General features: G+C 40.8%; 3 protein-coding genes across 3 annotated transcripts in view; 1 reads left to right on the forward strand and 2 right to left on the reverse strand.

The window, feature by feature from the left end:
• The window catches only part of LOC117521659 (ankyrin repeat domain-containing protein 13C-like), a 27940-nt gene extending 21130 nt beyond the window's left edge, over nt 1–6810 (reverse strand). Inside the window, exon 1 of the mRNA XM_034182980.1 lies at nt 6798–6810. The gene's annotated coding sequence lies outside the window, so the exon portion shown is untranslated. The remainder of the gene's footprint in view (nt 1–6797) is intronic.
• znf830 (zinc finger protein 830) lies at nt 785–4132 on the forward strand. The gene has a single exon (XM_034182990.1). The coding sequence runs from the start codon at nt 870–872 to the stop codon at nt 1812–1814; it is 945 nt and encodes a 314-aa protein (XP_034038881.1). The 5' UTR covers nt 785–869; the 3' UTR covers nt 1815–4132.
• On the reverse strand, nt 1983–22395 carry efcab14 (EF-hand calcium binding domain 14). Its single transcript, XM_034182989.1, has 9 exons — nt 21715–22395; nt 20889–21037; nt 20629–20774; nt 19397–19495; nt 19212–19316; nt 11503–11667; nt 11290–11386; nt 11003–11134; nt 1983–5476 (listed from the first exon to the last, which is right to left on the reverse strand). The coding sequence occupies exons 1-9, from the start codon at nt 21888–21890 to the stop codon at nt 5298–5300; spliced, it is 1248 nt and encodes a 415-aa protein (XP_034038880.1). The 5' UTR covers nt 21891–22395; the 3' UTR covers nt 1983–5297.
• Between the last annotated feature and the right edge of the window lie 573 nt (nt 22396–22968).

Below are 22968 nucleotides of genomic sequence, written 5' to 3' on the forward strand. Positions count from 1 at the left end.
TTCTTAAATTTATTTTTGTTTATATATTAATAATCTAATGATTATGTATATGATAAGCCCATGCAATATCAATATCAGTGCTCAGATGACAGTAGCTTCTGGGAAAGGTGCAAGTTGCAATAAACTGTGATGCCAAGCGCTAAGGATACATGCTATCCAGTCACAGCAGATTAAACTTTTTTTTTACTACTGAGCAAACATTTAGGTTCAATGATCCCACGGCGTGTAGATGTTATGGCGTCAGTGACCCTATGGCCCTGGCGGAGGTTTGCACTCTCTGAGTGCTTCTAGTTGATTTAATATTTCAGCTTATTTTTGTGACACTTTGTCCAATATAGCGACCTATAGATATACATAACTGTTAGTGTATCTGTTTGTGCTGTTTTAGATGACCAAAAAAGGTTTCACTTTTAAAGAGATTTAACAAGAAAGCACATCATGTCCAATCAACTGATTTTACCCCAGGTGGACTCCAATTAAGCTGTAGAAACATCTCAAGGATGATCAGTGGAAACAGGATGCACCTAGGCTCACGTTTGAGTTTCATGGCAAAGGCTATGAATCGTACATGTAATTTCTTATTTTATTTTTTAATAAATTTGCAAAAATCTAAATCTTTTTCGTTATTGTGGGGAATTGTGTGTAGAATTTTGAGGAAAAAAAGAATTTCATCCATTTTGGAAATGTGGAAGAAGTGAAGCGCTGTGAATACTTTCTGAATGCAGTGTTTTATTTTGAAGTTGGATCCATTACTTTGAAGCACTTCCTGCGTTAAAAAAAAACACTGGGATATTCCGTCATCTTTCTGCAACTTGCTATCGCAAGCAAGAAGCTAGCTTTCTTCTTCATTTTCTTAAAAATAAACAAAAATGTCAAGCTCGAAAAAGGCGAAAAAACTTGTTAACCAAGAGGAGCTTCGGCGCTTAATGCGAGAGAAACAAAGACAAAGCAACGAGCGGAAGCGCGTGGAGTCTCCTTTCGCTAAGTACAACAGTCTGGGCCACCTGAGCTGTGTGCTGTGCAGCGTTCAGGTGAAGTCCGAGCTGCTGTGGCCGGCTCATGTCCTGGGAAAACAGCACAAAGAAAAAGTTTCCGAGCTGAATGAGTCGAAGCAAACACCGCACGGTGAAGCGGAGAAGAGGAAAGCAGCAGCATCTGGGGCGGGAAGCGAGGATGTCGGCGGAAAAAAGGCTAAACTAGCGATGAGCGCAGGAGCTGCTCCTGGTCTCAGTCTGTTAGCCGGAATCTACGACGACGATGAGGATGAAGGAGAACAGACAAGATCCTCTGATCCGCCTAAAGACGGCGCTGGGGTCGGGGACTTGCCGGCTGACTTCTTTGACAGCTCCGTCCCGTCCGCCTCCCGGTCCGTTCTGCAAGCAGACGCCCCGGAAAAAAGCCCTGAAAAGAAGGCGAACACCGCCGAGGCGCTACCCGAGGGCTTCTTCGACGATCCGGTACGAGACGCCAAAGTGCGCAACGTGGACGCGCCTAAAGACCAGCTGGACAAGGAGTGGGAAGAGTTCCAGAAGGAAATCCGACAGGTGAACACCAAGTCCGACGCCATCGTGGCCGAAGAGGACGAGGAGGGTCGACTGGAGCGTCAGATTGACGAGATCGATGAGCAGATCGAGTGCTACAAGCGAGTGGAATTACTTCGAGACAAGCGGGACCTGGTGAAGCGCAAAGACAGGAAGGAGCAGGAAGAGCCCATGGAGACTGATGCAGAAGGCGTGGAGGAGCAAGAGGAGGACGAGGAGGAGCTGCTGAGTCTTCTGTCCCGAGACTGGAGGGCTAAAGGAGCACTGGCCTGAATTGTTAAACATGTATCCAGAATATCTACTAAAGGATTTTTTTTGTACAATCCTGTGAGGAAATACCTGTAAATGTGTCTGATAAAAAAAAATCCTGTTTTAGAAAGTATTACACTTCTTTTCCGAATGAAACTGTAAATATGCATTGAAACAACAGTCACACAATAATTAACATCATAAATGTTTATTTACTGGTTCTCACACAAAAAAATAACCAAACTTTCCAGCATAGCAGCATGGACCCATAAATGTACAGAAACATCTAAATGTGTGTTTTAAAATGAATTTCATTGTTTTGCAAAACAAGTATCTGACTTCAATTGATAACTTGCTCATGTTACACTATAAGCAACATGCACTGCACAGCAAAATATAAAAAAAATAATCTTGAGTTTAACACAGCACATTTATCATATTTACAGATAGCTTTGGACTCCACATTAGAGCCTTTTTATGTATTTATTTTAGCTGAGTATAGCAGATTATATACAGAGATCCATAAGTACTTGGACAACACCGGGGCATTTTTGTCATTTTGCCTCAATAGAGTTGGAAAGGTCACAATGTGTCATGTAGCATTTTAACTTTCATGTAACTGGTTTAACAAAAATATTTTAATTAACCACATAGGAATTACAGCCACCCTGTTTTCAGAGACTGTAACTTGAACAAATTAAATGTTAGGATTATTGAGAATACAAGACTTTGGATTTACAGCCAGTCTTCTTTAGATGAGTCGGATAGGCAGGTCTCAAAAACTGCAAGAAGATGAATGTGGGAAGCCACCAAGACACCCATGACCACTTTGAAACAGATTTACAGGCTTCAGTGGGTGTGACTGCAGAAACTATAGAGTGTTTCAGCGTCCCATCATCTCCTGCACACCCAGAGGGGTTCCAGCTCGACTCGCCGTTGTAAATAAGGAAGATGATGTCACTGCTCATCATGCACAGGGAAAAGAAACAAGCCATGAAATGTCACCAAAGGCATTCAAATATAAGTTAATGTGTACTAACATATATATATATATCTTTCAAATCCAAGGACGATTCACATCCAGATCCTTAATTTCCCAATAACTGAGGAAACAATCTCTGTATGACGCCATGTTAGCACGCAACCGTAATCACTCCATGTGCAGCAAGTAAGTAAGTCCCTTCAGCTGCTCACTTGTTTACACTTGGGGTCGCCACAGTAGAGTCAAGGTGGATCTGCATGTTGAACTGGCATAAGTTTTACGCTGGACGTCCTTCCTGAAGCAACTCTACATTACATGGAGAAATGTGGCAGGAGTGGGATTTGAACTGGGAACCTTCCTCACTGAAACCAAGTGCACCAACCACTTGGCCACCACCCAAATTTCACAGCCGATGACACATTTACATTCAGAACTTGGCTAATGAAACCACTCACTCATAGAATCAGAAATCGTTTACAGCTGCAGGTTGTGTCGTCCGCGTTGCGTGGTGGAGAATGCATTGGGAATCCTCTCAAAGGTAATTATTTATATATATTGTAATGGATTGATGAGCTGCGCTGCACTGAACGTTAGCTCAGCTCACAGACATTCTCTGGATCAACTGGTGATTGCAGCTGGAGTAGATCGGGTCCGTATAACTTCCAACACTAAGATTTTGGAATGTGCACGTGTCAGGGGAAACTTCATACTTTCCTCACATACTTTAATGTAAATTAATTTTAATGGATCGATATCCAGGTCAGAACAGTATTTTGCAAGCTTTTTTCCTCGTGTGTTCACTCACATTGAAAATGCTTATGAAAACGTCACATCTGGGCACTTTGTCAATATTTTGCCCAGTTACAAAGTGGCATGCTGCGCTCCATGAAGGGACATTAACATTTAGTAGGCAGCTTTGGGAGAGCACCCTCTTGTACTTCTATACGGCTCTGTGCAGGGGAGCCTGAAGTCATCTATTGTCCAACTTCTGTCTGATGCACCACAAGTCACACCGGAGTGGAACACAAGAAAACAGCTCAAATGTAGGCCCAAGTCTCCCAAGTGCGTTCTGGGAAAACTAGCTGAAATTTCAGTATTTTTAAGAAAATTCTTTGCACAGTTCCACCACGAAGGTATATAACCAGTGTTCCAACAAAGCTGTAATATGCACACTTTCATCAGGCACACAAGCCTTAGCGCCTTCATGGTTCTCATGGGAGTGTTGGTGGCTTCCCTCACTTGTCTCCTTCTTGTACAGTCGATCAACTTCAGAGAACTGCCAAGTCACAGAGCAGCTACATGTAAAATATCATGATTGTGTGTTTTTATGGTAAAAGCACCAAATCATTTCATGTATCAGCCCTGTGTGCCTAAAGAAAACTGGCTGCAAAAGTGATGACTTGTATTCAAAATAATCCTATTTAGTTTGTCCAAATACTTACAGCCTGTGGAAGAAAAGCAATTGTGCATTAAAATAGCTAATTCCAAAACTTAATATATTTGTTAAATCCCTTGAATTAAAGTCATCAGTACAAGCACATGTTGATAATTTCATTCCAGTTTCATTGTGATTGCCCACGGAGATAAAATGACACTCAAAAAGCCACTGTCCAAATACTTATGGACAGACTGTCATTGAGGTCCTTAAAATGGATCAAGTAAACAGTGATAGTCAGTGCTTCTTCTACTACCTGTTACACAATAGGAGCTTAGTGCACCCCGTCTTAAATGTACTACTGCAGTTCTTAACCAACACAAGGTCGTTTTGTTATTGCTACATATGCCTCTTGAGCTCCCACTTAAAATTCGTTTGTAGCCCTTCAAATCTTACAGAACTGAAAAATAACCATAAAAACAGCCGTGACAGATGAAGCAACAGAGGAGCTAAAAGTGATCCAACTAATGAAAAAAAAATTAGAAGGTTTACACTGAATCTTAGAAAAGAATAATCCAAAAGTCAATTCAGGTGAGATAGGAAACTGGTTAAAAAGACAAAAACAAAATCACACAAAAATCTGTTTCTAGTAGTCATTTGTAAACATTCTTAAAGTCTAATCTCTTCTATAAATACGGTTCAGGTGTGCTGAGGAGACAACACTTCTACAGTAATCTTACAGCCTCCACTGAAGCGAATAAAATGATACATGAAGGTAAAACACTGGGGGGGGGGGGGGGGGGGCAAACAAGCCAGAATCTACATGAGTGGAAAATAGTACTCAAACCTATTTACAGTCCAGATTTTCCAAAGGATTTTGCTGAAATACAGATGCGCGTGACAGAAAATATTCAATTTATATGGATTCTTTTTAAAATGTAAGCAGATGCTGAAGTTGTGAAATCACCCGAGAGAGAGCGAGAAAGAAAAAGGAGGTGCACACCAGTGTCGCTGATCCACAATCTGTATAATTATGCAGTTCACAAAAAAAGTGCAGCAAGTTCGTGGCGGCAGCGGTGGTGGGTGGTGAATCCACAATCCAGACCCTGCTGGGTTTCAATACTGTTCTCTGCCGTCAGTAAGAACTGTGTTACAAACCTGCAGCAGCCGCCAGCTCTTCCAGTGAGTACCTTCTGTCCCCATCGTGGTCGTAGCACTCCAAGATATGAACAGGGGGTGTGGACTTCCCAAATACTTTCCTTAAGTACTGATAGGTCACGCCGCGGGAGTGATGGCCAGCGGCGTTGTGCTTTAAGACATCCTCGAGATCTGCGAATGAAAAAGAAGCTGTAATACCAGAGTGGAATCTTGATGGATTTCACACTGCAGGACAGAGGACACACTGCGCAGACAACCTACAGTAAAAATCATAATACAACCCCTGGCAAAAATTATGGAATCACCGGCCTCGGAGGATGTTAATTCAGTTGTTTAATTTTGTAGAAAAAAAGCAGATCACAGACATGACACAAAACTAAAGTCATTTCAAATGGCAACTTTCTGGCTTTAAGAAACACTATAAGAAATCAAGAAAAAAAAAATTGTGGCAGTCAGTAACGGTTACTTTTTTAGACCAAACAGAGGGGAAAAAAATATGGAATCACTCAATTCTGAGGAAAAAATTATGGAATCATGAAAAACAAAAGAACACTCCAACACATCACTAGTATTTTGTTGCACCACCTCTGGCTTTTATAACAGCTCGCAGTCTCTGAGGCATGGACTTAATGAGTGACAAACAGTACTCTTCATCAATCTGGCTCCTACTTTCTCTGATTGCTGTTGCCAGATCAGCTTTGCAGGTTGGAGCCTTGTCATGGACCATTTTCTTCAACTTCCACCAAAGATTTTCAACTGGATTAAGATCCAGACTATTTGCAGGCCATGACATTGACCCTATGTGTCTTTTTTGCAAGGAATGTTTTCACAGTTTTTGCTCTATGGCAAGATGCATTATCATCTTGAAAAATGATTTCATCATCCCCAAACATCCTTTCAATTGATGGGATAAGAAAAGTGTCCAAAATATCAACGTAAACTTGTGCATTTATTGATGATGTAATGACAGCCATCTCCCCAGTGCCTTTACCTGACATGCAGCCCCATATCATTAATGACTGTGGAAATTTACATGTTCTCTTCAGGCAGTCATCTTTATAAATCTCATTGGAACGGCACCAAACAAAAGTGCCAGCATCATCACCTTGCCCAATGCAGATTCGAGATTCATCACTGAATATGACTTTCACCCAGTCATCCACAGTCCACGATTGCTTTTCCTTAGCCCATTGTAACCTTGTTTTTTTCTGTTTAGGTGTTAATGATGGCGTTCGTTTAGCTTTTCTGTATGTAAATCCCATTTCCTTTAGGCAGTTTCTTACAGTTTGGTCACGGACGTTGACTCCAGTTTCCTCCCATTCGTTCCTCATTTGTTTTGTTGTGCATTTTTGATTTTTGAGACATATTGCTTTAAGTTTTCTGTCTTGATGCTTTAATGTCTTCCTTGGTCTACCAGTATGTTTGCCTTTAACAACCTTCCCATGTTGTTTGTATTTGGTCCAGAGTTTAGACACAGCTGACTGTGAACAACCAACATCTTTTGCAACATTGCGCGATGATTTACCCTCTTTTAAGAGTTTGATAATCCTCTCCTTTGTTTCAATTGACATCTCTCGTGTTGGAGCCATGATTCATGTCAGTCCACTTGGTGTAACAGCTCTCCAAGGTGTGATCACTCCTTTTTAGATGCAGACTAACGAGCAGATCTGATTTGATGCAGGTGTTAGTTTTGGGGATGAAAATTTACAGGGTGATTCCATAATTTATTCCTCAGAATTGAGTGAGTCCATATTTTTTTCCCTCTGCTTGGTCTAAAAAAGTAACCGTTACTGACTGCCACAATTATTTTTCCTGATTTCTTATAGTGTCTCTTAAAGCCAGAAAGTTGCCATTTGAAATGACTTTAGTTTTGTGTCATGTATGTGATCTGCTTTTTTTCTACAAAATTAAACAACTGAATGAACATCCTCCGAGGCCGGTGATTCCATAATTATTTCCAGGGGTTGTATAATCCCTCCGTCATGTCCTGGGTCTTCCCTGGGGCCTCCTCCTAGTTGGACGTGTCTGGTAGACCTCCCTAGGGAAGACCACCAGGGGGCATCCTCACCAGCTGTCCGAAACCACCTCAACTGGCTCCTTTTGATGTGAAGAAACAGCGGCTCTACTCAGAGTTCCTCTCGGATAGTCAAGATTCTCACCCTGTCCACAAGTGTAAGACCAGATACCTAATGGAGGAATCTCATTTCCATCGTATGTATCCACGACCTTATTCTTGCAGTCATTACCCAAAGTTCATGACATAGGTGAGGATGGGAGCGTAAGTCAACTGGCAAATCAAAGAGTCTCGCCTTCTGGCTCGGCTCTTCCTCCTCCACAACAGTTCGAAACAGCATCCATAAAACATCAGATGCCGCCCCAATCAGTTTATCGATCTCACGCTTCAACTTATCCCCACTTGTAATCAAGACCATGAGCAATAACTCTTCACTGGTCCATAAATATAAATAAACCCCTTCATGTTTTATGATCTTTCAACACTAGAGGGGGCAAATCAAGTGGAATTTCAAGTGGAATTTTTGTCATAATGAGACCCCAATTAGTAGAACACCTGATATGAACTCCAGACAATGTTCTAAAACATGGGTGTTGTAAAAGGTTTCAAAACATTCTGGAATAGTCTCAGAGTTTTTGTACCATCCTTTATATCATCTATCTATAGTTTAAATCCAGTTTTGCATTTCCGTGCAGTTGTATATTTCATCCAATACTTCAACCACAGCTGTGTGCAATCTTCAATGACTCCAGCATCCACAAACCATCCAGCAGACGGCACTCACGTCCATGGCCTACAACAGTCAAGACAAAGTTGCTTGATCCTTTGAGCTGGTGCAGGGGTTTTCAAAGTGTGGGAGAGTGAGCCCCCCCTCAGCGAACAAATGAACAGCTACAGCCCCCCCCACGACACACATTTTTTTTTTAAGAAACTGTGCATTTACGTATTTTACACCCTTTTCAAACATTTTAAATATGTTTTTAAAGAACTTTCAATTCCTTGATTTTTACCTTGTGTCATATTTTAAACATCGTTTAATATTTAAACATCTCTGTGTGTTTTTAAATGTCTTTGGCATAACTAACACGTGTTAATATAAATAATATTAATTCAACTTTTATACATATTTCTCTCATCTAGTCTCACCTCTTGTTTAGTGTGAGCAATGAGTCTGGGTCTTTGACGCGCACAGGTGGCTGATGCACTGTGGGGAGGAGCAAACGAAGATCATCCTCTACCCGCAGCCTTGACCGGTACTTGCTTTTTACCTGTGTGAGTGCATTAAAACCACACTCACACAGTTATGTGGACGTAAAGGGGAGTAGTTCCTGTATTGCCTTTTTTGAGAGGTGGGGGAGCTCAGTTTCCACAGACAGCCAAAAGTGTGCAAGTGACACTTCACTCAGCTTTTTTTTTTTCCAAGTCCATATTAGAGTTCAGATCAACAAGGGCCTCTTGCTCTTGCATCAACTCATCACAGGATGACACTGAGAAGGAGAATGGATTTCTCACCCACTGATTAGCCAAGACATCCTCTCCAAAATACTCAATGAACTGCTCAGGCAGCCCTTCCAAATGCGCAATGACCACCTGCTGTACAGTGTCCTCTTGCAGCCCCGCCTTTTCCACAACATCCTCCACGGTCTGGAACATTTCCACTGAGCCCCGTTTAACACGAGCACACCACAGGTCCAACTTTTTCCTGAATGCAGAGACTTGATCATGTGCCATAAAGCCATGACACTCTTTACCCTGCAGGGAGCTGTTCAGCGCATTTATCCGGTCAAATATATCAGAAAGCTATGCCAACATGGCAACCCAGTTGATGTCCTCCATATGCTTCACCAATGAGAGCTGATTTCGACAAGAAATAGGAGCACTTCCTCACGTAAATCACACAGACGCATGAGGCCTTTGCCCCGGGACAGCCATTGAACCTCGGAGTGCAGCAGCGGCTGTTGGAAGTGAGCGCCCATCTCATTGTAGAGGATAGAGAAGAGACGAGCATTCATGGCACGTGATTTAATTAGGTTCACAATTTTTACCGCCTCGTCCAGGACTGTGTGCAGCTCTTTTTGGCATCTTCTTGGTCGCCAGGGCCTGGCGATGGATGATACAGTGCGTCCAAACAGTGTCTGTGGCAACCACTTGCACCAGTTTCACCAGACCGCTGTGGTGGCCTGTCATTGACCAGGCACCATCAGTGCATATTCCACAACATCGCTCCAATCAATGCATCCAGCTGAATAGAAAAGAAAGCGCTCTCACAAACAGCGTCCAGCACCTGTTCCTTTGCGTCAGATGCCATGTCTGAGCCTTTTCATGTACAGTAGTAAACGTCTGGATGTTTTTTTTTTTGTGACTGCAGTTCATTCAGCTTCCTCTCAAAAAACTTCTGAGGCTTGGTCACCAAATTTGGGTGCTTGGTGTCGATGTGATGCTGGAGTTGACGTGTTCTCATACCATCGTTAGATAGCGCCTCTTTACACATAACACACTGTGACAGCGGGCATCTTCCGAACCAGTCCATGAAAATCCTAACTTTAAATAATCATTGTCATACTTTATTTTTTTGGTTGCCTCAGACCCTGTCTTCTCACTGGCAGATTTACACACTAAAAATGTATCCATTTTGCTCCTAACATGTAGCTAACAATGTTTTCTTTTTCCTTTTTTCCCCACTTCTTCTTTTTGTGGTTAACAGTTTACAGTTATTTTCTTTCGCCCCCCCCTCGGAAGAACTCTGGCGACCCCAAGGGGGAGCGCGCCTCACAGCTTGAAAACCACTCCTCTGAGCTGAGCTCTTGCAGTCGGTTCTGCTGCACATCATCAGCATCGACTGTAATTCATAAAGAACGCAGGACGTCTAATTTTTGGAGGAAAGAAACATTTTAGTCTGTTGTAGTTTGTTGTCTGTGTTACAACATTTGAAAAGAGGTGTCATTTGATTTAAAACAGTGATTCGCTTTGAAGTTATTAATTTCGGCTGGACTCTATCGTGACTCGGCAGAGATCGGCGCAGCGTTTGGAGCTGTGCGAACGGAACAGAGGACAATTCTCGGAGAAAGACAAGACGAAGAAAGACAAGAGTCCCGGTTAGTGACTTTAATCCGCACAAATGTGACTCACGATTGACATTTTTAAATGGCTTTGAGAGGGGTTAAGAAGTGGACTTGCCACTTCTGAAAAGCAGCGAAGCAATGAACCAACGAAGCAGTGGTTCGGAGCACTGCTTCAAGCTTCAAGAACAACCGCTGCAGAAGCGGTTTATTACAGACCCGCTGCAGAGTTTGCAATCAACTTAAAGAAATGATAATTTTCTTAAGAAAACACCCTCAAAAACAACGGCCGCTCTGAAGGACCAATAAGGGAACTGTTAAGCACAAAGGCTATTGATGTCAATGGACTGAATCATTTCTTAACAATTCTCGATAAACATTCCCTGCCCCCCACCCCACCCTGAAGAACTCTGGTGCCCCCCGGGGGTGCGCCTCACAGTTTGTAAACCACTGGCACTGATCTAGTGCATTAAACGTAACCACTACAGTTCATCCTTGTTATACCTCCCCCCCCCCCGCCAATTCTAAACTTGCATGGCATGGTTTGACTAAAGGTCAGCGGTCAAGTGTGGCCCCTGGGTCAGTGTTGCCCACGCCTGACTGAGCAGTAGTAGCAGTGTGCACCTTTGACAGTTGTGATACGAGGCAGGGACACCGTGTTTGGACATCCTGTCTCAGTGCTTCTCTTAGAGCGGCTTCCAGACAGAAAACGTTGATGTCTCATTAACTGTTGCTCTGCCACTGACGTGGCCAGTTCTGAAAATAAAGAGAGAGAGAGAGAGAGAGAGAGAGAGAGAGAGAGAGAGAGAGAGAGAGAGAGAGAGAGAGAGAGAAAAGAAACAATTGAAGTTCAGTGCTATTTAAAGAATCCCCCCCCCCCCCAAAAAAAAGTGCCTCATTCTACACAATACCAGCAACATCCTGTGGTGGATGTTTGGTTGTTGCGTTTTCTTTCGCTGCAGTTGGACTGTCACTGCTGACTTGCCCTTCAGTTCGTGTGCTGTTGACCTTTAAATATTAAAAACATTAACAGTTAAGACACTTCTCATACAGCAGGTGGCAGTATAACTGTAAAATGGGTTTTTCATGTAAGGCTGTGTGTGTGTAGAATTTTTATGGCTCACACTCTGCTTTGCTGCTTGGTCTGTCCTGTTCTCTAATGTGGACAATCTCTGAGAAAGACTGGAGACATTAGTCAACAGGAAGTGGATCTGTTTGTCGGTCCAGGAGCGGTGGACCTCCTCCGTCTTGTTGGCTTCGCTCACTACTTTTCTTAGGTCAGTTACATCCTGGAAAAGTGGAACAAATCCACACAATGTGACCAGATTATATTTCTGACAGAAATGCTACTGGATGCAGAATGAGGTGTCCTGGTACATTCCGCGGGGAAACCTCATAATCAGTGACCAGAACAACAGGAACACATACAATGCAGAGATTTAACACAACAGTCATGTAAAAAAAATCCCTCCCCCATTTGCAATTTTTTTGTAATCAATTTTATGACAAACTTTAGAGACTGTACTTAATAGAGTCACAGATAGATTTGACTGTCCACCATATCTACATACAGTAGTGTTCAGAATAATAGTAGTGCTATGTGACTAAAAAGATTAATCCAGGTTTTGAGTATATTTCTTATTGTTACATGGGAAACAAGGTACCAGTAGATTCAGTAGATTCTCACAAATCCAACAAGACCAAGCATTCATGATATGCACACTCTTAAGGCTATGAAATTGGGCTATTAGTAAAAAAAAGTAGAAAAGGGGGTGTTCACAATAATAGTAGCATCTGCTGTTGACGCTACAAACTCAAACTATTATGTTCAAACTGCTTTTTTTTTAGCAATGCTGTGAATCACTAAACTAGTATTTAGTTGTATAACCACAGTTTTTCATGTTTTCTTCACATCTGCGAGGCATGGAGTCAACCAACTTGTGGCACCTTTCAGCTGTTATTCCACTCCAAGATTCTTTAACAACATTCCACAATTCATTCACATTTCTTGGTTTTGCTTCAGAAACAGCTTTTTTGATGTCACCCCACAAGTTCTCAATTGGATTTAGGTCCGGGGATTGGGCAGGCCACTCCAAAACATTAATTTTGTTGGTTTGGAACCAAGATTTTGCTTGTTTACTAGTGTGCTTGGGGTCATTGTCTTGTTGAAACACCCACTTCAAGGGCATGTCCTCTTCAGCATAAGGCAACATGACTTCTTCAAGTATTTTGACATATCCAAACTGATCCATCATACCTGGCATGCGATATATAGGCTCAACACCATAGTAGGAGAAACATGCCCATATCATGATGCTTGCACCACCATGCTTCACTGTCTTCACTGTGAACTGTGGCTTGAATTCAGAGTTTTGGGGTCGTCTCACAAACTGTCTGCGGCCCTTGGACCCAAAAAGAACAATTTTACTCTCATCAGTCCACAGAATATTCCTCCATTTCTCTTTAGGCCAGTTGATGTGTTCTTTGGCAAATTGTAACCTCTTCTGCACATGTCTTTTATTTAACAGAGGGACTTTGCAGGGGATTCTTGCAAATAAATTAGCTTCACACAGCTTCTAACTGTCACAGCACTTACAGGTAACTCCAGACTGTCTTTGATCATCCTGGAGCTGATCAATGGTTGAGCCTTTGCCATTCTGGTTATTCTTCTATCCATTTTGATGGTTGTTTTCCATTTTCTTCTACGCATCTCTGTTTTTTTTTAATCCTTTTTAAAGTATTGGAGATCATTGTAGATGAACAACCTATACTGCGTATAAGTTTTCCCCTCTCCAATCAACTTTTTAATCAAACTATGCTGTTCTTCTGAACAGCATAGTTTTCCTCAGGTTTTCAAAGAGAAAAGCATGTTCAACAGGTGCTGGCTTCATCCTTAAATGGGGACACCTGATTCACACCTGTTTGTTCCACAAAACTGATGAACTCACTGACTGAATGCCACACTACTATTATTGTGAACACCCCCTTTTCTACCTTTTTTTACTAATAGCCCAATTTCATAGCCTTAAGAGTGTGCATATCATAAATGCTTGGTCTTGTTGGATTTGTGAGAATCTACTGAATCTACTGGTATCTTGTTTCCCATGTAACAATAAGAAATATACTCAAAACCTGGATTAATCTTTTTAGTCACATAGCACTACTATTATTCTGAACACTACTGTAGATGGAGACAAAAATCTTAAAAGTTTTACAGAGCACAGACTTTACAATTCATAAATGAAAAATATTAGTTTATTATTTTTGCCAAAGACTGTATTTCACTGAAAAGACATGCCAACTGAGGGTTGACATGTTGGAGTTATGCCTGTCTCTATGGATGGTGACAAGCAGGATGTGTCCAATTCCAGACCCATCTCAGGTATTCCCTCTGTGTTTGAAAATATTCAAAAGAGTGATTTATAAATCAACTGTATGATCACACATCTAAGCACAATATTCTAAATCAGTGTCAGTCTGATTCAGACCTACAGCCAGTACTCTACTGAAACAGCTCTTGTGGACAGAAGCACAGAAACCTCCCTAGTGTGGTTTTTCTTGATCTAAAGAAAACACTGGCTACTGTAAACCTCAGAACCTGGTAAGAGATGTTTGTTTTGCCATCACCTCTGGTTTCAAAGCTATTTTGCAAACCGTACTCAGGATCTCACTATGGGTGGGGCCACATCTAGAACACTCTTTATAGAATGTGGTGTCCCTCAGTGATCAATCCTCGGTCCTCTTCTCTTCACGCTTCACATAAATGATCTTCCCCAGTGTTGCCAACCACAGTAAGGTTGTCCTGTATGCTGACGATACTGCTTTGTTGGTCACCGATATAGTGTTAATTTAATCAGACAAGACGAGACGAAACATATATCGACCATTTTTTTCATGACTAAGACAAGACTTCAACGGAGGTTTAGAACCGTGACGAAGACGATATTAACATGCATTATTGTTGATGAAAAAAGAGGAGACTAAGATGTTTTGCATGCAATAAAAACCAAAATAAAATCATTGTCATCATAATTTTCATCTACAAGCGCATTCAGAATGAGGCAGACAGCTCTATTTCCTGCACTACTACTGTCACCTTGTGGCTGTAACACAAAACTACATGGAGCGAACAGATCTTGTGGAAGAAAAGGCTGGACATTTGGTCCCATTTTAAATATCATGAGACTGACAAGAATACCAAATGTCTAAGTGCATCTGACGAGAAGCCTTGCAGATTGAAAGTATCAGTTACCTTCAATCATTCAACAAGTGTATTTTGTCAGGTAATGATAACATGTGTGAAATGCTATATTGACTGAAATGGTAATCAGAAATAACCTTTTTTTTTTTTGATCAAAGACTAAAATGCCTTGCCTAAAATGAGAAACGGTTCTCTTTGGACTAAAACGAGACTAAAATAACCAGACTTTTAGTTGACTAAAACATGACTAAATAAAAATGCTATGTGAATAACTAAATACAACCCCAATTCCAATGAAACTGGGACATTGTGTAAAATGTAAATTAAAACAGAATACAATGATTTGCAAATCCTCTTCAACCTACATTCAACCGAATACACCACAAAGACAAAATATTTGATGTTCAAACTGATAAACTTTGTTGTTTTTCTGTAAATATTTGCTCATTTTGAAATGGATGCCTGCAACACGTTTCAAAAAAGTTGGGATGGGGCAACAAAAGACTGGAAAAGTTGAGGAATGCTCAAAGAACACCTAATTGGAAACAGGTGCATGTCATGATTGGCTATAAAAGGAGCATCCGCAAAAGTCTCAGCCGTTCACAAGCAAAGATGGGGTGAGGATCACCATTTTGTGAACAACTGCATGAAAAAAATAGTCCAACAGTTTAAAAACAATGTTTCTCAACGTTCAATTGCAAGGAATTTAGGGATTCCATCATCTACAGTCCATAATATAATCAGAAGATTCAGAGAATCTGGAGAACTTTCTACACGTAAGCGGCAAGGCCGAAAACCAACATTGAATGCCTGTGACCTTCGATCCCTCAGGCGGCACTGCATTAAAAACCGACATCATTGTGTAAAGGATCTTACCATGTGAGCTCAGGAACACTTCAGAAAACCACTGTCAGTTAACACAGTTTGTCGCTACGCCTACAAGTGCAAGTTAAAAACGCTACCATTCAAAGTGAAAGCCATACATCAACAACATCCAGAAACGCCGCTGTCTTATCTAGGCCTGAGCTCATTTGAAATGGACAGACGCAAAGTGGAAAAGTGTGCTGTGGTCTGATGAGTCCACATTTCAAATTGTTTTTGGAAATCATGGACGTCGTGTCCTCCAGACAAAAGAGGAAAAATACCATCCAGATTGTTACCAGTGCAAAGTTCAAAAGCCAGCATCTGTGATGGTATGGGGGTGTGTTAGTGCCCATGACGTGGGCAACTTACACATCTGTGATGGCACCGTCAATGCTGAAAGGTACATCCAGGTTTTGCAGCAACACATGCTGCCATCCAAGCAACGTCTTTTTCAGGGAGGTCCCTGCTTATTTCAGTAAGACAATGCCAAGCCACATTCTGCACGTGTTACAACACATGTTTGCACAAAAACAATAAAGTTTATCAGTTTGAACATTAAATATCTTGTCTTTGTGATGTATTGAACTGAATATAGGTTGAAGAGGATTTGCAAATCCTTGTATTCAGTTTTTATTTACATTTTACACAACGTCCCAATTTCATTGGAATTGGGGTTGTAGGACCAAAACTAAAAAAGCACAAGACAGACTAAATTTAAAACACAGGTGACAAAATTAACACGACACTGGTAAATTTATGAAGGATATTCAGACTACATTAGCAGCCAATCTTGAGGCTGTCAGCCGTTGGCTTCAGCTCAACAGACTTGTTCGGGACAAAGCAAAAGTTAGCCAAAGAAAAAGAAACATTGAATGTCAAAATTCATGATGAAACATGGGCTGTTCCTGGACACTTTGCTTGACTGTAAGTTTCATACAGACTTCATGTGTAAGATCTCACAACAGATCAGCATTCCATCCTATCCATCCTTTTATGTCTAGAATCTACTGCCAATCTTCTCTATAGGACTATGTTGTTGTCCATTTGGCTGCTCCCATTTTGTTTGGGGTCGCCACAGTGGATACAGCCAGATCCGCATAGTCATTTGGCACAAGTTTTACACCGGATGCCCTTCCTTACGCAACTCCAGTGTAACCTGGAGAAACACACACAGCTGCTGGTGTTCCAATGAAGTCTCCCATCCAAGTACTAACCAGACCCCGCACAGCTTAGCTTCTGAGATCTGACGGGATCAGGCTTTAACTTAATACAGAGGCACCCTGCGGTCTAACTGCCCTGGGTCAAATATTAACAGTATACAAAACTTAAGGACTTGCATTTCAGAGATTTACAGTATACTTCACTGGCAGGCTTGTGACATCAATGTAAAACTTAGCAAAGTGATTCTTGAAGGAAAGTGTGTCATGGGATTTGCCCAATCTTATTTTAGAGGAAAGTTTATATAAGACAAAGTATTTCAGAACAACAGCACAAGACATGCTGGTTCAGGATTGTTTGTAGCTCTGGTTCACAACAGTGTAGCTGGAAAAAAAAAACACTGTTACAGTGATGCCATTTTGTTCCATAGTCAGCCTCCACCAATTCAGAATGGCAAGACTTTTTAAAGAGTACAAATTGCTCTGCACACAGTATTTTACTTCATAATGTATAGAAAGTCAGTATTTCTTCACCAGCCAGTACTTCACCACCAACCCATCATTAAGACATTATAATTTTGTGCTGATTTTATCCACTCTATTAGCATTTTTTTTATGTTGTCACATTCAGAATTATTCAGCTCATCTAATGTTGTATGGTTAGTAAGGAGTGAAAGTGTAACGACCCCACTGAAATGGGGTCCCCACTGATCATGGTATCAATTTATGACATTGTGAACTGTGCACATAATTGGACCATCCTAAACAAATATATTTATTATTTATTACTCTCTATTCTTCTGTTCAATAAAGGCAATAATAGATTCATGTTACAGTGTGATAAAACAATTGGAAAATGGACTGAAACAGCAACAAATAAGTTGAAAGTGCACATCAAAGTCTGCATAGCCACACAAATATGGTCCACATAATTACTGAGGTTACTGTCCAATATAATTACTACAGCATATAATTACTTTCTGGTCCTCTCACATCCTTTTTTTTTTCCCCCTCATAAAAAATTAAGTGGCGCGGGGGGAGGGGGGGGGTGATGGGAGAGAGAAATCCTCTCATATAGTCAGCCTACTTAGCAAACTAAAGCTTCTAAGCTCCCAAAATAGATAAGACTTCTTACGTGCCTTATGAATGAAAAATGCATGGATGCAAGAAATGACACCACCACATTCAATGATTCTGACAAGAACTGCAAGACACGCATGCATGTGGCAAAGTTCACAGATTGGATCAGATCTGTGCTGGTACTGTTAAGCCGATCAAGCCCCATTTATTCAATATATATATATTGTTGGCTGCCTGCAACTAGTATAGCCTCTATTCCGAGTCTGTAACTATTTATTATATAGTGCATAAACTACACCCTCAACAGCTATAAAGAGTATGCCTGCTCACTCAGAAATTCACAATGTGTCAAGAATGGCAACTCACATGGAGCAAAGCCTTCTCCAGCAAAAGCTGCAGAAATGCAAACAAAAGACAAGCTGTCAAACAAAATAAACAAAAGTGCCAACAGTGGCTTTAGTTCACTGAAAAACCCATTAACCTTGTACACAACGATGATGTCTCCAGCCATTTCCATTTTATGAAGGAACGCATCAGCTGAGTCATCTACTGTACAGCCCTGCCTTATTATACACGCAGGTTAACATATACTATTTGGAACACAGATCATAGAAGTAAAGTCACCCTCGCTACTATACGGTCTGCTATCCAAGACAAAACTGTTATCATCAGTGTGCTAGAATACAGGAAAAAACAGGTTAGTACAAGCAGGAGTGTAATGATGCATTGCAGCGCATTATGTCTCTGTACTAGAGGTGTTCCACCATGTGACATCATCACATGACATACTGGCCACTTTGGATGTCATTCTTACAGGACAGGACCAGGTTTGGGGGGGACTGTACTGGTGGTTGTGTTTCAAAGATGTGACAAAAAAAAGGTGAAATGACTTCATATTAGTGTTTAACAGTGGCGACAGATGTGTATTTATCTAACCGCTCATAATAATCATTATAAATATCCCGAATATATAAGCACCGAGAGAAAATTCTGACCTTGACCTGTGACCTTCAGATGAATTAAACTTAATTATAAAGCACCAAATCACAGCACAAACCATCTCATGCACCACATATACAAGGAAAGTTGAGGCTGAACCCACAGCACATTGGCAACCACTGTAAGAAAAAAAAAAAAAAAAAAAAAACTCCCTGTGGTGACCTTGAGTTTTCACAGATGTTTCTCAAAACCAAATCACTGTCTGTGGCTGGCCCTCAATTATTCCAACACGTTTGGACCAAATCACACCAAAACTCTAAAGAGTTCTGGACAAACAGAAACACAAGACACCCCCCCACCCCCAGTATGCAATGGGCAACTTGACAGCTTAAACACAAGCCTGGTGAAACATGACATGGCAGCACCCTGCCACCACTTCCAAAAAAATTGCCCAGAAATCATTTTAAAAAACAGACACATACACCAATATACTTGTCTCACTCTCCACTATGGACCCCAAACAGAACCCAGAACTCTGAAACTTTCTGAGTACACACCACACATTTCCACTCCCAAACTGGTTTCTACTTACAGTTGTCTTCTTGAAGTCACCATTCTTTTGGTTTTCTAGAGCCGTCTGCATTGTTTTCACATCATGTTGTACACTAGTTAGTGTGCTGCCAATTGTAGCAACACTCTGCAAAACAAACACTGTGAGGTCAGTAATGGAAAAAAAAAAAACAACAATGAGAAAGATCACCAACTTTAACCTTTCACCTTTTGAAGTTCTTCGACTGTAACGGGAAGACTAATTAAATCAGCAGCTGATTTCAAGTTGGTCTTCAAGTGGTTCACTGCAGAATCCAGTAAAGTGATCTGTAAAGGTAAATTGTCACAGATCAATTACAGTTAATAGCCATGGAGTGAGCTGTATGGAAACAGACCTTACCAGGACATGGCATCAGACATGGTCAAGTAAAAAGCAAAACAAACAAACTCTGTATATATATATATATATATATATATATATATATATATATATATATATACACACACACACACACACACACACACACACGATTACAAATCTGTGTTTTTAAAATAAACTTTGACGCTGAAATCAAATAGTTCATGGTTGAATTTATACAAAGGTTTTTAATTTAATGTTATCAAATGCAACATTGATGTGTTGTCTCTTTCTTGTGTGACTGAGCATGTATTAGGCATTGAAGAGTTTATGTTTGAGTTAAACTATTGTTGACATTCTAAAAATAAAAATACAAATGAAGCCAACAGTGTGGTGACAATTAGTACAATGTGCACAATACACACACCTGTGAAACTGGTTTTGCCATGACGCAGGATAATAATTTAAACTGTCCTAATCACACAAGTGCATAATATAAATTAACTTTGTTTACTATCTGAGCATTCATCTGTTACAAGTATATGTGGATAATATAGACTTATCACTTTTGATTGCATAAAATGTTAAAATTCGGGGTGAAAAACATGCTCCAGCACAATATTAAAACAAAAGAAGCTTCCACAGCTTGAAGAGGTTTCTTCTGCTAATGACTCATTGTAAATGTCAACAAATTAAATGGAACAATGGTCAGCATTTATCATGAAATAATTATAGAGCTGGCCATTCTGTCAACAATGTTCAATAGAAAATTTGGTAAAAGATTAAACATCGGCACAGAGACGAAATGACATGTCATCACCATTTTGAGAGATACATTGGCTGAGAGAAGACAACCTTTGTCAGGTGTCACCCTGCAGTATGCTTCACTTATGACACGAACATTGGTGGAATATTTACCCAGCTGGGGCATTCAATATCTTGACACAGAAGGGACAGTTCTCTCTCTCACACACACACGCACACAAGTTACTGGCTAGAACAGCTTTGCAAAAGCACAGAGAATGTTAGATTAACTAAGGCAGCGTTGAAACGTGTTTTTAGCTGCAACTTATTTGTGCCAAGCCAACACTGGCAAACTTACTTTTCTGTTAATTTCAGTGAGGTTGAACCAGAGTTTGCTCAGTCCCTTATCCCCACTTTCAATGTCATCAATCATTCTCTGCTCGGTTTTCAGGTCCTCACTCAGTTTTGGAATCTCATTTGACGACACCTTCTGGCTAGATTCCACTGGTTCAAAAACATTACAATGGCAGTGCAAACAACAATGAATTACAGGGCCATAAACAGAAAAAAAGCAAACAGCCTTTACGACTATCATAAAGAAAACTGTGTGAGCCTTACTGCTGTGCAGTTTTTCTTTCAGGGAGTCTAGGTCTTCTTTCAGTGCAATCTGCATCCAGATAAGACCAGCACAAGCCATGACACAAGCGGCTAATATGATGAACAAAAATAAGGGGTAGCACAAACTGCAGCACTGCGTGTAACTCCTTCTGTAAAGAGAGAAAACAGGGCAACGCTAGACACGGAAACACCACAGCTTTGTTCATTAATGATAAAAGAGACATTTTTAGAAAACATGTTACATCATGGGAATTATGAGGATTACGGTACTGAAAATCCTTCATTCCATTAAAGCAGAGACAATTACTTATCAAATAGTTCACTGACAAGTTGTGTGGATCACGGTTAGGGATATGATATAACAAACTGTCCATATCCATAGGATATGGCAGAACGCATGAGGCGACCTAACTGTAGCCAGTGTCATTAACAAATCAATTAATAATCGATCAATCGTTGCAGCTGTATTCTGCACAGACACAGTTTCAGTACTACAGTATAATAGCTGCATGGATAGTCCAATTAAGTACTATTTGGGCTTCTGTGCAGTTTCACAGCATCGTTCTGTTTGGTAATTAATACAATTTATGACCATAATTCATTTATTCGTGTGCAAATATTTGTGTAAACTAAATAAAAATCACAAAATCATGTGTGAATGAGAGCGACAAAACTTTAAAACCGTATCACATACAACATATAACTATAATAAATCAAAAACCAAAATAAAAATAATCATTTCTGAAACCAGGCAAACTGGTCCAGAGGCAGACAGTCCTTCTACTATGATGCAACTAATGATCATGATAAAAGTTTATTTACTTACTTGCCAAAATTAGACCCGTTGCTAACGTGGTTGAACTCATCGTCGTCTGAACTCGAATTTGATTCCGAATCTGGCGGCTCGGTTCGGAGCAGTCTGTGACCGGAACACTTTTTGGTCTTCTTTCTCTTACTGTCCCCCAGTCCGATCAGGGCATTTAGCTCCTTCCTTTTCTTCATCTTCTTCTGGGGGGTCAGCGAACCCGCCGAGCCCGATTTAAACCCAACCAAATCCAACGTTTTGTCCAGTTTGCTGGATGTTATTGTTATGTTGTCGCAGCTAACAAGCTAGCTAGCTACTCATAAAAAACATGACACCTGAACTGTTTAGGGTTTTTTCCTGACCGGTTGTCCAGTTAATTAAATTAAACAAAAGCACTCCCCAGATAGTCGGCACACCTTTTCACAAAGTCCCTGTAGCACAACTTTTCCAGACCAAAAAAAAAGGGGGATAACTATAAAGCTAACGGCTAACACCTGACAACATGCTAATGCTAACCGCGAGCAAACATTACTCTCCTTTAATTTGGACAGAGGTAAGTTAAAGTTACCTGCCTCGAAACGTCATACTGGAGGCGCTGTCATAAATATTAAAACGATATATTATTATTATTATTATTTTCCATGTAACCTGTGTATTCTAAAACCGACTGCCTGACAGACGTCACAGCAACGTCGCAGCTGATTGGTCCACTGAGCAGTCGGTAACTTCCTCTGTACTGATGGAGCACATCCTCAACTCAGCACTGCAACGCAATGTAAGTACAGAACACATAACCTGCAAAGCTGGACGCAATATATAAAAGCTGTCAGCACGGAGGTCGCAAACTAGTGGCCCGCAGGCCGGATACGGCCTTACTGCCAGCTGTTTGTGGTCCACTGCATGTCTGTTATCTGTAATTAAATACAGGTCATTGGCACGTTTCCTTCTTTTCACCATTTAAACCTGATACGCATCGCAATAGACTACTTCAGGGTCCCATGATGCTTTGCGTGCACGAAGTGGTTCTGGTCACCCGTTAACACGGCGTCGCATGAAAATTTGTTGTTTCCTCGAAGTTATTGGAAAATTAAGGACATTCTGGAATGGGAATATCGATGGCACGTAACTTGGGTGTGATTCATCCTGAGATTTGAAAAAAAAAAAATCGATATATACGTTCTTACATCTGAATGTATTGGGTAACTGCATTTCATGATGGTTTGCATTTCCTTTCCTCATCCGTGATGAGTGGTGACGCCATTTTTCTTACTTATA

Source organism: Thalassophryne amazonica, chromosome 12 (genome assembly GCF_902500255.1).
Source record: "Thalassophryne amazonica chromosome 12, fThaAma1.1, whole genome shotgun sequence".
Classification (NCBI taxonomy): Eukaryota; Metazoa; Chordata; class Actinopteri; order Batrachoidiformes; family Batrachoididae; genus Thalassophryne; species Thalassophryne amazonica.